We start from the raw sequence: 12989 nt of genomic DNA, 5'->3' as shown, positions 1-12989 counted from the left end.
TGTCACCCGGTCGCTACCCACCGACACCCATGATGCCAGTCCCAGGCTCGCAGGAGGGGCAGCAAGGGGAGGGGAAGCAAGGCCCTGTCGGATGCCAGGGGGCTGTGTTTTCGTTTCTTGCAGCGAAAGGGTTAATAAGGGGATCCTCCATGACTCACTGTTTGCAGGACATACTGGGCTGTCTAATAAAGAAAGCCAAGCACTAGCCCTGCATCTGTTGACAGAGTACAAATCCAGATGGTACCATGTCAGGTAGAGAGAGGGGGGTTGTGTGACCCCACGCTGGGCCATTCACAATTGTGTGCACAACTGTGGAGTTGTGATGGAACCTTCAGTGCAGGTTGATCATGGGAAGCGCTCCAGGTAAATGCAAACATGAAGGCCCCCTGCTCCTTACCCTCTGCACTGCAGCCATGAAAGAGACTTCATTAGGAGTCCCCACTGGACTCCGTCTGGCTTGTAAAGCTCTCAGGCTCTTGCTCAGTCTCAGGTCAGTGGGAGCGACTTTCCTGCTGCTTCCAATGATCTGGGATTTGTCTACCCAGGACTGCAAACAAGGTTCCCAGCCGCTATCTACAGTCCCAATCAGGGCCGGTGCTGCCACTAGGCAAACTAGGCAGCCGCTTAGGGAACACTGCTACCTAGGGCGCAGCCCTGACCATTCACCCCCCCCCCACGGCACCCCCATCTATTTCAAATTGCAAAAGCCAATAGCATGCTGGCTATTGCACCCGCTCACTGAGCAGAGGAGCGTAAATTAGAGACAATTTCTCTCTCAGGTTCGCTGCTCTGCTCAGTGGGTGGAGTTTCAATAGCCAGTCTGCTATTGGCTATTTCAAATTAAATTACATCCACCTGTCGCCTGCAGAAGCGAACCCGCAGGAGAATGGGGCTGCGTGGGGGGGGTTTGCGGCACAGGAGGGGGTGCAAGTAGCTGGTCTTGCCTAGGGCGCAAAATAGTGGAGCACCAGACCTGGTTCCAATGGGACATTTTCCTCTTATAGATCGTCATGAATTCTGTTCGTGTGAAATTACATCCACACTCCAATCCGCGGAGTCCAATCCGCGGAGTCCAGTCCACTCGTTACAGTCACAATTTGGTGCTGTGGTGGACTAATGATGGATGGTGCCGCCAACAAAAGTCCAAAAATGCAAAATGTCACCAGCTCAAAATTAAGGGAGAACTATGGGGTCAGGGTTTTTCCCCATAGTTCTCCTTAGGGTAACGGGAGGACACAAACTAGCGTCCTCCCGTCACCCTAGGCTCAGTATATAGGGAGCTACAGCTCGCGGTATACTGAGATGCCGCAGCCGGAGCGGATCCCGACAATTGTGCCGGGATCCGCCCAGCTGCGTGATTGACAGCTGGCTCTGCCTATCTAGAGGCAGAGCCAGCTGTACCCGCCCCCTCCCCCGTCCGTTCCGCCAGTCAGCGCTGGCGGATCGGAGCGGGGAGGGGGGAATCCAGCCCCTCCCCCGGTCACGGCAGAGAGCCGTGACAGGATCGAGAGGTGAGCGAACCTGGTATGTGTTCGCTCACCTCCCGATCTACTGAGCCGACCTGTGACAGTCTCATTGTCACAGGTCGGCTAGAACTATGAGGTGAGTGAAAAGCACTCACCTCATAGTTCTCCTTTAAAATGCAAAACACTACCATCACCACAACTACCATCTACCTCCCTGTTCTGCCTCCTCTGTGTGTTCTAATTACCAGGCTTGTGTACTGCGGCGCTGTATCCGGCCCCCCGGGCCCCGGGAAGGAGCTGCGAGGCTTAATTACATCATGTATCCAGGAAGACGCAGGAAGACGAAGGGTCTGTCCCACGTCTTATTAATCCGCTAGGTAATTAGACACTACAAAGGTTCTGCAGGAAATGTTACAGTTGCCGTGTAAGGGGGACAAGCAATTAATAAAAGCTGATTAGTCTTTTTTAGTAAGCGACAGATACCGGCCAGCCACTGTTGTCTGTCCATTATAGTCATAAGTGGACAAGTAGCCAGTACGTTCTTGCCCTGATCAGGAGCATGCTTGCTGATAGGAGGGGGAGAGAAGAGTGACAAAAAGGTGAGGCTTCCCCTAGTCTGCTGCTTTTCCTTTCACCATCCAATCACAGGCTGGGGGCAGGGACAAGACCTGTAAGTGTTACCTAACAGCAGAAGAAACAAAATCAGGTCTCCTGCCCTGCTAGACTGGGTTGTGTTGTGTGGCAGGCTGTGCACATCTCAGGACTGGATGGTCATCTGTGCTTTTAGCTGTTTGCCTGGAGTTATATATGTAGCCCCCGTCACCTTCTGTGATGTGGCTACTAGACATTTAGTGGTGGCCGGGGCTGTAGTCAGCCTGGCTGGAATTATAGTGGCAGTTATCTGGTTAATTCCAGGTGTCTGGCGTTGCCTGTACCCCCCTGGGCGGAGTGTGACTCTGTCATATTGTGGGAAAGCCAATGAGAGACACTGTAGTGTATGTGCAGTACAGCAGCCAATCACTGAGCTTCTCTCTCAGCCAGTGGTGCATGCTGGGATAAGGTACATATACGGGAGGGATTTTCCCTGTGCTCAGACTAGCCAGGGACCAGCCATGGATTAGGGCTGGGTGCTGTTCAGCCTGCCCCCTGGGCTAGGCCTAAGGCCTGGGGGGTGGGCATGGACTGGTGTGAGGGAAAGGTTTCCCTGAGGCCTCCAACATGGAGGAGGCCTGTGCTGCTGTTAGAGGAAGAGACCCAGGACCAATGAAGGCTCTTGAAGTATCCTGGAACCTGGAGGACATCAGGAGTATGGTCGGTGTCTTTCCTGTTTGTGGATCTGTGTCTATGTGCTACATCAGTTGCCGTCCGCTGCCTCCCAAGTGGATCTACACTGATATGCCAACCAGGTCTGCTGAGTCTGGAGCTCCTGTTAGTTACCTCTGGAAGCCTAGAACCCCTCCATACCCTCTCTCCCCAGTGAAGATGTTCAATAAAAGTTACTCAGCATTATACTACTGGAGTAGACATCAGTCTGTGGGCACCAGAAGAAGGGCGGTTAATGCTAATGGGTGGGCAGCTGAAGATCATACCCTAGACAGACTAGAGATGAACCGGGCATTCAGCAGCTCCTTCGAGGGGTGAGCGCTACATATATAATATTCAGAAAGGGGAAAGGGCCTACCTGCCAGGCTTCCACCTTCTTTATATCCGCGCAGGATCCATTGGCGAAGAGTCCTTTCCCGGGTGTGCATGTGTATATGTCCTGCAGGGCGTGGGCAATGGAATACACAGCCAAATAAACATTGTACGATATCCGCAAGTGAGTATAATCCAGGTAGGGCGTCTCCACGCTGGTGATGTTCTCCTGGCCCGTGCAGGAGCTAATGTTGCCATGTTCCTCGCTTTTCTTCAGCCCTCCGTGCATGCGGCAGTTGAAGGTCTCTTCCCAGAATTCCTTAAGGAAACCATTGCTGACAGACATCTTGGGGTGAACTTTCTGGAGGAATTCCCGAAATCCTGGAATTTGGCCGGCCCTCAGAGCGAACCCAATGGTCCCCCCGATAACGTGGAAGTATTCGGGGATAGCGATCAACGAGGAGCTGGCCCAGGCCTCGCTAGCGAGCCAGATGCGTCCCGTGATGTTACGCCTGACTATTTCCTTGATGAGCGGCTCGAGGTCCGGCCCGCTGGAGAAGACGACGATGACTTTGGCCGTTGAGTTTTGGATGACGTCCACCACTTTCTCAATCTCCTCTATGGGCGTGTACTGCGAGATGAGCTCGCTGAAGTCGATGCAGATATCGCGCTCCTCCGCCTCCTCTCGGAACTTCTCTATGCCTGGCCTTCCGTAGTCATCATCTGCGGCAATAGTCCCCACCCAGTTCCACTGGAAGTACTCGATGATGTCTGCCATGGCGGTGGCTTGGTGCTCGTCGTTGGGCATTGTGCGCAGAAAGGATTTATACTGGTTCTTGTTACTGAGAAGTCGACTGGAGGAAGCGTAACTGACCTGTAAAAATTAAAGACTGATGTGATTCTTGCAACACAGACACATACATCACATAACAGTTTAGATCGGCCTTTAGGTCAACCAGGGTTCCCCTAGATAGACCATGGGTAGGCAAACTCTGGCCCTCCAGCTGTGGTGCAATTACAAATCGCATTAGGTATTGCAAGACTCTGACAGCCACAGGCATGACTTCCAGAAGCAGATCCACAACTGGAAGACCAGAGTTTGCCAACCCCTACTGTAGACGTTGCTAGAGCCATCCTAAGTAGTGGTGGATGGACCATCTACCTGGTGGGGCCTGTATAGTTCTGGCAACAATGTCATAGGGCCGGTGACATAGGAGCAGTGGAGCTGCTTCTCAGGTAAGTGACACCAATAATCATGTTAGCTGTTTATAAGATTATAAGAGGGCATTCTCCTCAATGGCCACCAGTGTATGAAGACCCTTCTCTCACCAACCACCAATGTGAGTTAGCCAATGTACCATGAGATGTAGACATAATCATTTTAGCAGGGGTTCCCTAAGACCTAAACAATATTTTAAGGGTTCCTCCATGGTAAAAAGGTTGAGAAATACAGGAGTAGTGATAGATGAATATAAGAATTTCTGCAGGGCAAAGGCAGATGTTGGCATTGCTGGATATATATAGTTGTATACTACTCAATTCATGGTCAGCAGCTGTGGCGTAACAATCTCCATGGCGGCCGCTTTGTGGGGCCCGGGCACAGGGGGGCCCGGCCAGGGCATCACTCTGATGCCGTGTGGGCCGCCTGGGTCGCTATGGCATGTAAGGGTGCTGGCAGTCACTGACACAGCTCAGAAGCAGCGTTTCCCCTCACAGCCGCTGCGGAGCTGTGTCAGTGACAGCCAGCAGCTACGGCAGAAGAGGTCAGCGTTCGCAGTGAAGGAGGAGGCGGGGCCCGCCTAAGAGCAGCCCCACCTCCTCTTACATCACTGGCCAGCGACCTAAGAGCAGGTAGGGCCAGTGATGTAAGAGGAGGCGGGGGACAGAAGAGGAGGCGGGGCCCGGCGACCTCGGAGGCGGACAGCACTGACGGGTAAGAGGTGTGCAGCCCATCTGAGACCCCGCAGAGCCCACTATAGAGAGTCTATGGTGGGCTATGCAGGGTCACTCTCAAGTGGGCTGTTTGGTATATCAGGCGGGCTCTGCAAGTGGCATAACTGGCAATCACGGGGCCCCATACAAAATTTTGGGTCCTGTGATTTCTAACTACGCCCCTGGTCAGCAGGACAGATTTAAAACACGGTAGAAGATGTTTTGGTGACTAACAACCATAGAACACCAAGACTCTTGAGATTCTTTGCCATAAGAACCACACCACCCATTCATTTTTTTAGGTTTTTAACATAAGCTATTGACTATGATGACCGTAGTATTCCTATTCATTTTTGGCCATCGCCTTTGGTTTGGTTGCTCATTTTCCTGTTCTGCTTCCCCTCTCACCTGAGGTATATGAAAAAGCCCCAGCAGGTTGGCCACCGCTGTAGATATGCCGGAGCCCGTAGCTCCAACCACAGCGATGGTGGAGGGCATGTGCTCTGAACAGTTACAGAAATCATCCAGGTTCAGCGAGTCGATCTTGTTCTGGGCCACGAAACTGAGCGTGGCCTCCAGGGCCTTAGAGACCGTGTTGCAAGTGTCAAAAATCCTGTAGCCAAGCGTGATGTTCGGCAGCATGGTGGTTGAGTTGTTGATCTCCTCGATGGCGAAAATCATGGCTTGCAACCATCGGAACCCACGGAAGTTATATCTGCAACAAAGAGAGAAGAGAGCCAAGTGATTTGCAGGGAAATGGCGGTCGTTTTTTTTATTGGGATGTTTACCGGGAATGCTTCACATTCTGCCCATTAGTAATCCTTTAATCAGCGTCTCTTTTGATCAATTTTTGGGATTACAAAGCTAAAGAAAATGGTTGGCACTCAAGCTACCTTCCATTGGGAATACTCAATCTCAGATAAGTGGCAATACTTTGAACTGTTGTCAGCTGTAAAGGAAAGAACTAAGAACCAGACTTCCTTGACTTATATCCTGTATAGCTGTGTTCCTTTCTCAAAACTGAGTTAGAAGAGGAGCTGGCACACAGTAAGCCAATTGTCTGTGATGGGAAAACCTAAAGCTTACCCTAACGAGAGAGCCACAATATATTCTGTCCAAATTTGCCTGGAACATGTACCCAGTGGTGGGAGGCACCTTGACCAATGTTTCCAAGTAGACAGCCAATGCAATAGGAGATGTGATGCCATGTTTTATAGTGTATGTATGTATGTATGTATGTACAGTATGTATGTGGTGTATTTTAGGGTTCCCAAGGACAAGGCTTCAGAAAATGGTTGGCACTCAAGCTACCTTCCATTGGGAATACTCAATCTCAGATAAGTGGCAATACTTTGAATGGTTCTCAGCTGTAAAGAAAGGAACTCAGATCAACACTTCCTTGACTTATATCCTGTATAGTTGTGTTCCTTTCTCAAAATCGAGTTAGAAGAGGATCTAACACACGATAGGAGCCAGTGGTCTGTGACGATAAAACCTGAAACTGTACCGCCAAGATTATTTGTTACAAAGCCTCCATATTACAGCAACGAGATATCCACCTTCTTTCAAACCTTGCCTGGAACATCTAACCAGTGGTGGTAGACACCTTGACCAATGTTTCAGAGAAGACCTCCAATTCACTAGGAGATGCTGACTCCATGTTTTATAGTGTATGTATGTGGTGTATTTTAGGGTTTCCAAGGACAAGGCTTCAGAAAATGGTTGGCACTCAAGCTACCTTCCATTGGGAATACTCAATCTCAGATAAGTGGCAATACTTTGAACTGTTGTCAGCTGTAAAGGAAAGAACTAAGAACCAGACTTCCTTGACTTATATCCTGTATAAGTGTGTTCCTTTCTCAAAACTGAGTCAAAAGAGGAGCTATCACTGGATAAGAGCCAGTTCTCTGTGATGGTAAAACCTGAAGCTTACCTAATGAGAGAGCCACAATATATTATTTCCAAATTTACCTGGAACACGTACCCAGTGGTGGGAGGCACCTTGACCAATGTTTCCAAGTAGACAGCCAATTCAATGGAGATGCTGACTCCATGTTTTATAGTGTATGTATGTGGTGTATTTTAGGTTTTCCAAGGAGAACCTTCAGAAAATAGTTGGCACTGAAGCTACCTTCTATTGGGAATACTCAATCTCAGATAAGTGGCAATACTTTGAATGGTTCTCAGCTGTAAAGAAAGGAACTCAGATCAACACTTCCTTGACTTATATCCTGCATAGTTGTGTTCCTTTCTCAAAATCGAGTCAGAAGAGGATCTATCACACGATAGGAGCTAGTTGTCTGTGGCGATAAAACCTGAAACTGTAACGCCGAGGTTATTTGTTACAAAGCCTCCATATTACAGCAACGAGAGAGCCACGTTCTTTCAAACCTTGCCCGGAACATGTACCCAATGGTGGTAGCAGGGCTGTAGCTACCATGGGGCGAGTGAGGCACTCGCCTCAGGCGCAGCTGAGAGGGGGCGTAGCCAGGGCCAGCCTGGCTGCGCCCCCTCGCCCCTGTTGCCATGGCAAGCACAGGGCGCCATTGGCAACAGGGGCGCCAGACGTCCACAGCTTCTCCTCGCATTCCCCGCTGCATGGGCAGAGGACTCTGTGTCCTCATTCTCTTTTCCTATTTCAAAAGGGAAATGCCAGATGTCTGTTTAGACCCCTGACATTTCCTCAAAGCCCCCAAAACCCGCCCCCACCACCACACACACACTATTAGACATGTGCAAAGGCTAAATGAACAGAAACTAAAAATGTTTTCATTAGTTTCGTCAAACTAAACACATTTTTATGCTATTTGGTGCCGCCATCCTGGAGGCGGGGCACATGACGTCACATGACGCCGTGCGTGGCACAGGGTGACAACACGTCTGTTGGCGGGGGGGGGGGGGCACAATTTTCTGTTCTTGCCTCAGGCGCAAAAGGAGCTAGCTACGGCTCTGGGTGGTAGACACCTTGACCAATGTTTCAGAGGAGACAGCCAATTCAAGAGAAGATGCTGACTCCATGTTTTATAGTGTATGTAAACCCTAACCACAAAGGGTACCCAGGCACCATAGACACAAATCATACACAGAACGTGGGCTCCGTACCTCTATAGAACACCATCAACTTGTCATGCAGACCAGGTGACAAAAAAACCCCAATACCACTACATGTGAAAGCAGCTGATGAAAGAAAGCTTGTGGTTTTACACACCAGTGTTCATGTGGCTAAAGCTGAACTCAGTGCAGATATAAAAAAAAACACAAATATCTCAGCTCTGTTTTCCCTGAAGACATCAATGAGAGCTCATTCACACTTAAGTGTTCCGTTTTGGCACATTATTGCGCACATGCTAATGCATGTTATGACACATGCTCACTTGCATTGTATTAAAGGAGAACTATGAGGTGAGTGACAATCACTCATCCTCATAGTTCGAGCCGACGCATGACAATGAAACTGTCACAATTCGGCTCAATAGATTGGGAAGTGAGCGAACACATACCGGCGCTCTCTTATCCGCCAGCGCTGACTGGCGGAACGGACGGGGGGAGGGGCAGGTACAGCTGGCTATGCCTCTACATAGGTAGAGCCAGCTGTCAATCACACATCTGGGTGGATATCGACAGTAATGTCGGGATCTGTCCCGGCTGCGGCGGTCTAAGTACACCGCCAGCTGTAGCTCGCTATATACTGAGCTTTGGGTGACCCTGAGGAGAACTATGGGGAAAAACACTGACCTCATAGTTCTCCTTTAAAGGAGAACTATGGGGTTAAGGCTTTTCCCCATAGTTCGCCTTAGGGTAACAGGAGGACACAAACTAGCGTCCTCCCGTCACCCTAAGCTCAGTATATAGGGAGCTACTGCTCGCGGTATACTGAGACGCCGCAGCTGAAGCGGATCCCGACAATTGTGCCGGGATCCGCCCAGCTGCGTGAGTGACAGCTGGCTCTGCCTATCTAGAGGCAGAGCCAGCTGTACCCGCCCCCTCCCCCATCCGTTCCGCCGGTCAGCGCTGGCGGAGCGGGGAGGAAGGAATCCAGCCCCTCCCCTGTCACGACAGAGAGCCGTGACAGGATCGAGAGGTGAGCGAACGCCGGTATGTGTTCGCTCACCTCCCGATCTACTGAGCCGACCTGTGACCTGAAAAGCACTCACCTCATAGTTCTCCTTTAAAGCAGCCTGTTCATTAGGAAGGGGCTGCCAATGCACCATAAAGAAGCAAAAATATCACATGACCCTTTTTTTCCCCACACAGTGCCCCACAATGCCTGGTGAATGTGTTGTGGTGCGTTGGGCTGCACTGTACAATGCATTGGGATGCCATTCACAATTGATGGCACCTGAATACACTGAACATAGAGCAGGTGTGTTGCCGTGTGTTGTGGCAAAGGGTGTCCCTAGAACACATAAGTGTGTATGGGCCCTAAAATGTACCGTATGTATTGTAAAAGCAAGCAGAGCAGAGTAAGTACCGGCATGTGCAATGGTATCAGCCTCATACAGTCCCTGCAAAGCAAAGCTCGGACTAAGGGGAAGGGGGAGGCATATGGCTGGACTTGATAGGAGTATGATAAAAATTCTTACATGTATATAGTAACCTATCACTAGTATAATATCCTAACACTAGTAGTTTTTTGGAGCTGTCTTTGAACATGACTCTGATGAAGGGGTTAGTCAAGTTCCTGAAACGCGTCAGATTACTTATTCTGTTGAATAAAATACAATTTCTAACTCAAATATCTATATAGACCTCTTGGTGGGGTGCCATTACTATTTCTTATAGTTGGTCTTTGCTCAGGACCTCCCCCCCTCCCCTTATGAACAGGCACAATACTGGATATTAACAATAGGAGATCTAGCGCCAATTAAGCATGCACCTCATATATAACGGCTATGTATGTCCCCCTTTCCCCTGCGAGTGGAATATATTGTGTTTGCGTTGGCTGGGATTTGAAGCCGGAGGGATGTCTTACTGTAAAGTGACCCCGTCCTGTCTGCAAGGAGATCAGGAAAGAGTCTAATAAATATCCGCTGTAGTCTGTAGGGCACTTCACAGGTCACTGAATGAAGAGTCACTCCCAATAGTCCGTCTGCAGCTACAGAAAGTCACAATGGAGGTTCCAGCACTGGCTTTGCAGCACTGGGATCTTGATTTTGGTCTCCACGTGCAGTACCAGGAGAAGGTCCTTTGGCTCTCAAGGGAAAGTTTCCAAAATGCAACCCAAGGGACCTGAGACTGGTGAAGGTTGCACGTCTGTGCTCATATTGGCTGGGACAGTGCAAAACAATGGCAGCCCTAAGAGATCACCATGTTTTGATCACCTACCTGCACATGCTAAGGGATGCATCAGGTATGCAAGTGTACAAAAATGACCGTTGCGTCCCACATGTTAGGTATGGCCATGCACGCTGGAGTGAGAGCACTATTGTCGGGGCCATCGTTCACTGATGCCTCTAAACTGTAGAGGCTTTGAAAGCGTTCCCTAGTGACAATTTGTCAAATGTCACCATTGCGCAATTTTGATATTTGACATGTTTGGTATCTATTTACTCGATGCAACTTCATCTTTTATATGTCACCAGAAAACGGGGGGATTTCCCCAAGTGTGACCTCCACCCATTACGGCATACAGAAAAATGGCCCCCAACTGTCCCTTATTTGAAACTAAATCTCTCTGGACACTTCTTACTGGCTGTCCAGCATTGGTGTCCTCTCAGAAAGGTGACGGTAGGGGACCGGCCGGCTGGTGAGGGACCATCTGAAGCACTGGGCTAGCAGTCCCTTCACAACCACAAAAATGTAAACGCTTGAAAAAGAAAATGAATATGGCCACCACGTCCAAGGACAATTTTTTGTCTTTGGGTTTAGAGATGCTTTAAACTGGTCACACGTGCTACTGCAGCTTTTCTGAACCAGGGATCTGTGCGCTGCTAAGGTTCCTCCCATATGTTTCCTTGAGCAATTTCTGCCTCTTAGATAAGTAACCACTGACACCAATAATCTTTTTAACTATTTGTATTGGGGCCTTTCTCCCACTGACCACCAATGTATGGAACATTTCTCCCACTGACCACTAATGTATGGAACATTTCTCACACTGGCCACCAATGTAAGGAGCATTCTTCCCACTGACCACCAATGTAAGGGACATTCTTCCCACTGACCACCAATGTAAGAGGCATTCTTCCCATTGACCCCCAATGTAAGGAGCATTCTTCCTACTACCCACCAATGTAAGGAGCATTCTTCCCACTGACTACCAATGTAAGGAGCATTCTTCCCACTGACTCCCAATGTAAGGAGCATTCTTCCTACTACCCACCAATGTACGGAGCATTCTTCCCACTGACTCCCAATGTAAGGAGCATTCTTCTCACTGACCACCATTGTAAGGAGCATTTTTCTCACTGAACACCAATGTAAGGAGCATTCTTCCCACTGACCACCAGTGTACAGATAATTCTTCCTACTAACCACCATTGTATGGAGCATTCTTCCCACTGAACACCAATGTATGGAGAATTCTTCCCACTGACCACCAATGTATAGAAACATTCTTCCTACTACCCACCAATGTACGGAGCATTCTTCCCACTGACCACCAATTTAAGAGGCATTCCTCCCACTGACCACCAATGTAAGAGGCATTCTTCCCACTGACCACCAATGTAAGGGACATTCTTCCCACTGAATACCAATGGAAGGAGCATTCTTTCTACTGACCACCAATGTAAGGGGCATTCCTTATCTCCATGTTAATGTACTGTGAGCTGTAGATATAGCAGGGGTTCCCTGAGACCTGAAAGTTATTTAAGGGTTCCTCCATCTTAAAAAGGCTGAGAAAGGCTGTGCTACAGTATCGCTGTATAATCTCTAGACAATCTCCATAAGATCTACCAAACCCAGGCTGTTGAAGCCCTACCTAAACAATCTATTCCATTCGCACCCATTCAGGTAGAGTCTCACACTTCGCTGTCATTGGTAGACCTAAAGCAGACCATACAATCAGATTGCAAAGTCTTTGGCCAGCTTTAGGGAACATCTTGGATTCTATATTATCTGGGATGTTCAGTTGGAGTTCCAATGAAAGGGTTCTTGCCCGTATGATTACTCCACCAAATCCAGTTCCTACCTGGTGCACTCGAGGGATTCCGGCCTTGATTCTAAGATCTCGTCCTTTGAATTGATTCCAAAGTGGATGGGGAAGAGTCCACCAAGGATAATGTCTCCTTTCTTCTGGGCTCTGGTGTTGGGCCCATAGGAGGATGAGTCCAGAGCGAAGCTCAGTAGCAGCAGTAGAAGATAATAAATGTATTGGCCCATCCTTCTCCCGTCTGGTGCCTTGGGTTGTGGGAAGGAGACGGACCACATGGGACATGAAGCACAACGTCAGCAGAAGGTTCCAAAAGCTGATGATTGCCGTCCTGACTATGGAGCACCGAGGCCCGTGGCCTCATTTCCATCGTCCCAGGAAGGCTGCCGGCGTGTCGGTAAGGTCTCCAGTCTCGTTTTTTCCATTGCCATTTCTCTGAAAGACGGACTCTCCATCATGTGAAGACCATCGCCCTGCAAAACAGATGAGACGGTTGAGGACTTTATTCATTAAAAATAATTAAAAAGGTAAAACATAATCCTATCAATAATATGAGTCAATGTTTCAAAACCTTTTAGTTATACAATAAGAAAAATAAAAAACAGCAAGCATGGAAAAGGTAATATTATACATTGATATAGCTCTGACATTACCACAGTGCTGTACAGAGAACACTGAGCCAGTAACATCAGTCTCTGTACAGAGGAGCTTACCCTCTTATGTCCCCCCCCCCCACAGTGACATCAGTCTCTGTACAGAGGAGCTTACACTCTAATGTCCCCTCCCCACAGTCACATCAGTCTCTGTCCAGAGGAGCTTACCCTCTTATGTCCCCCCCCCCCACAGTGACATCAGTCTCTGTA

The 12989-nt window shown here is 49.0% G+C and overlaps 1 protein-coding gene across 1 annotated transcript in view; it reads right to left on the bottom strand.

Annotated features, from left to right (window-relative positions):
* CASR (calcium sensing receptor) overlaps window positions 1-12620 on the bottom strand; it is a 33654-nt gene extending 21034 nt beyond the window's left edge. The window contains exons 1-3 of the mRNA XM_018573850.1: window positions 12166-12620; window positions 5442-5748; window positions 3148-3975 (exon numbers count right to left, since the gene is read on the bottom strand). Coding sequence (XP_018429352.1) covers window positions 3148-3975; window positions 5442-5748; window positions 12166-12404 — 1374 coding nt within the window. The 5' untranslated portion in view covers window positions 12405-12620. The remainder of the gene's footprint in view (window positions 1-3147; window positions 3976-5441; window positions 5749-12165) is intronic.
* Between the last annotated feature and the right edge of the window lie 369 nt (window positions 12621-12989).

The sequence above is a fragment of the Nanorana parkeri genome, unplaced genomic scaffold (assembly GCF_000935625.1).
Source record: "Nanorana parkeri isolate BGI_ZX_2015 unplaced genomic scaffold, ASM93562v1 scaffold2574, whole genome shotgun sequence".
In the NCBI taxonomy this organism is placed as follows: Eukaryota; Metazoa; Chordata; class Amphibia; order Anura; family Dicroglossidae; genus Nanorana; species Nanorana parkeri.
This window is presented reverse-complemented; position numbering and strand designations above follow the sequence as displayed.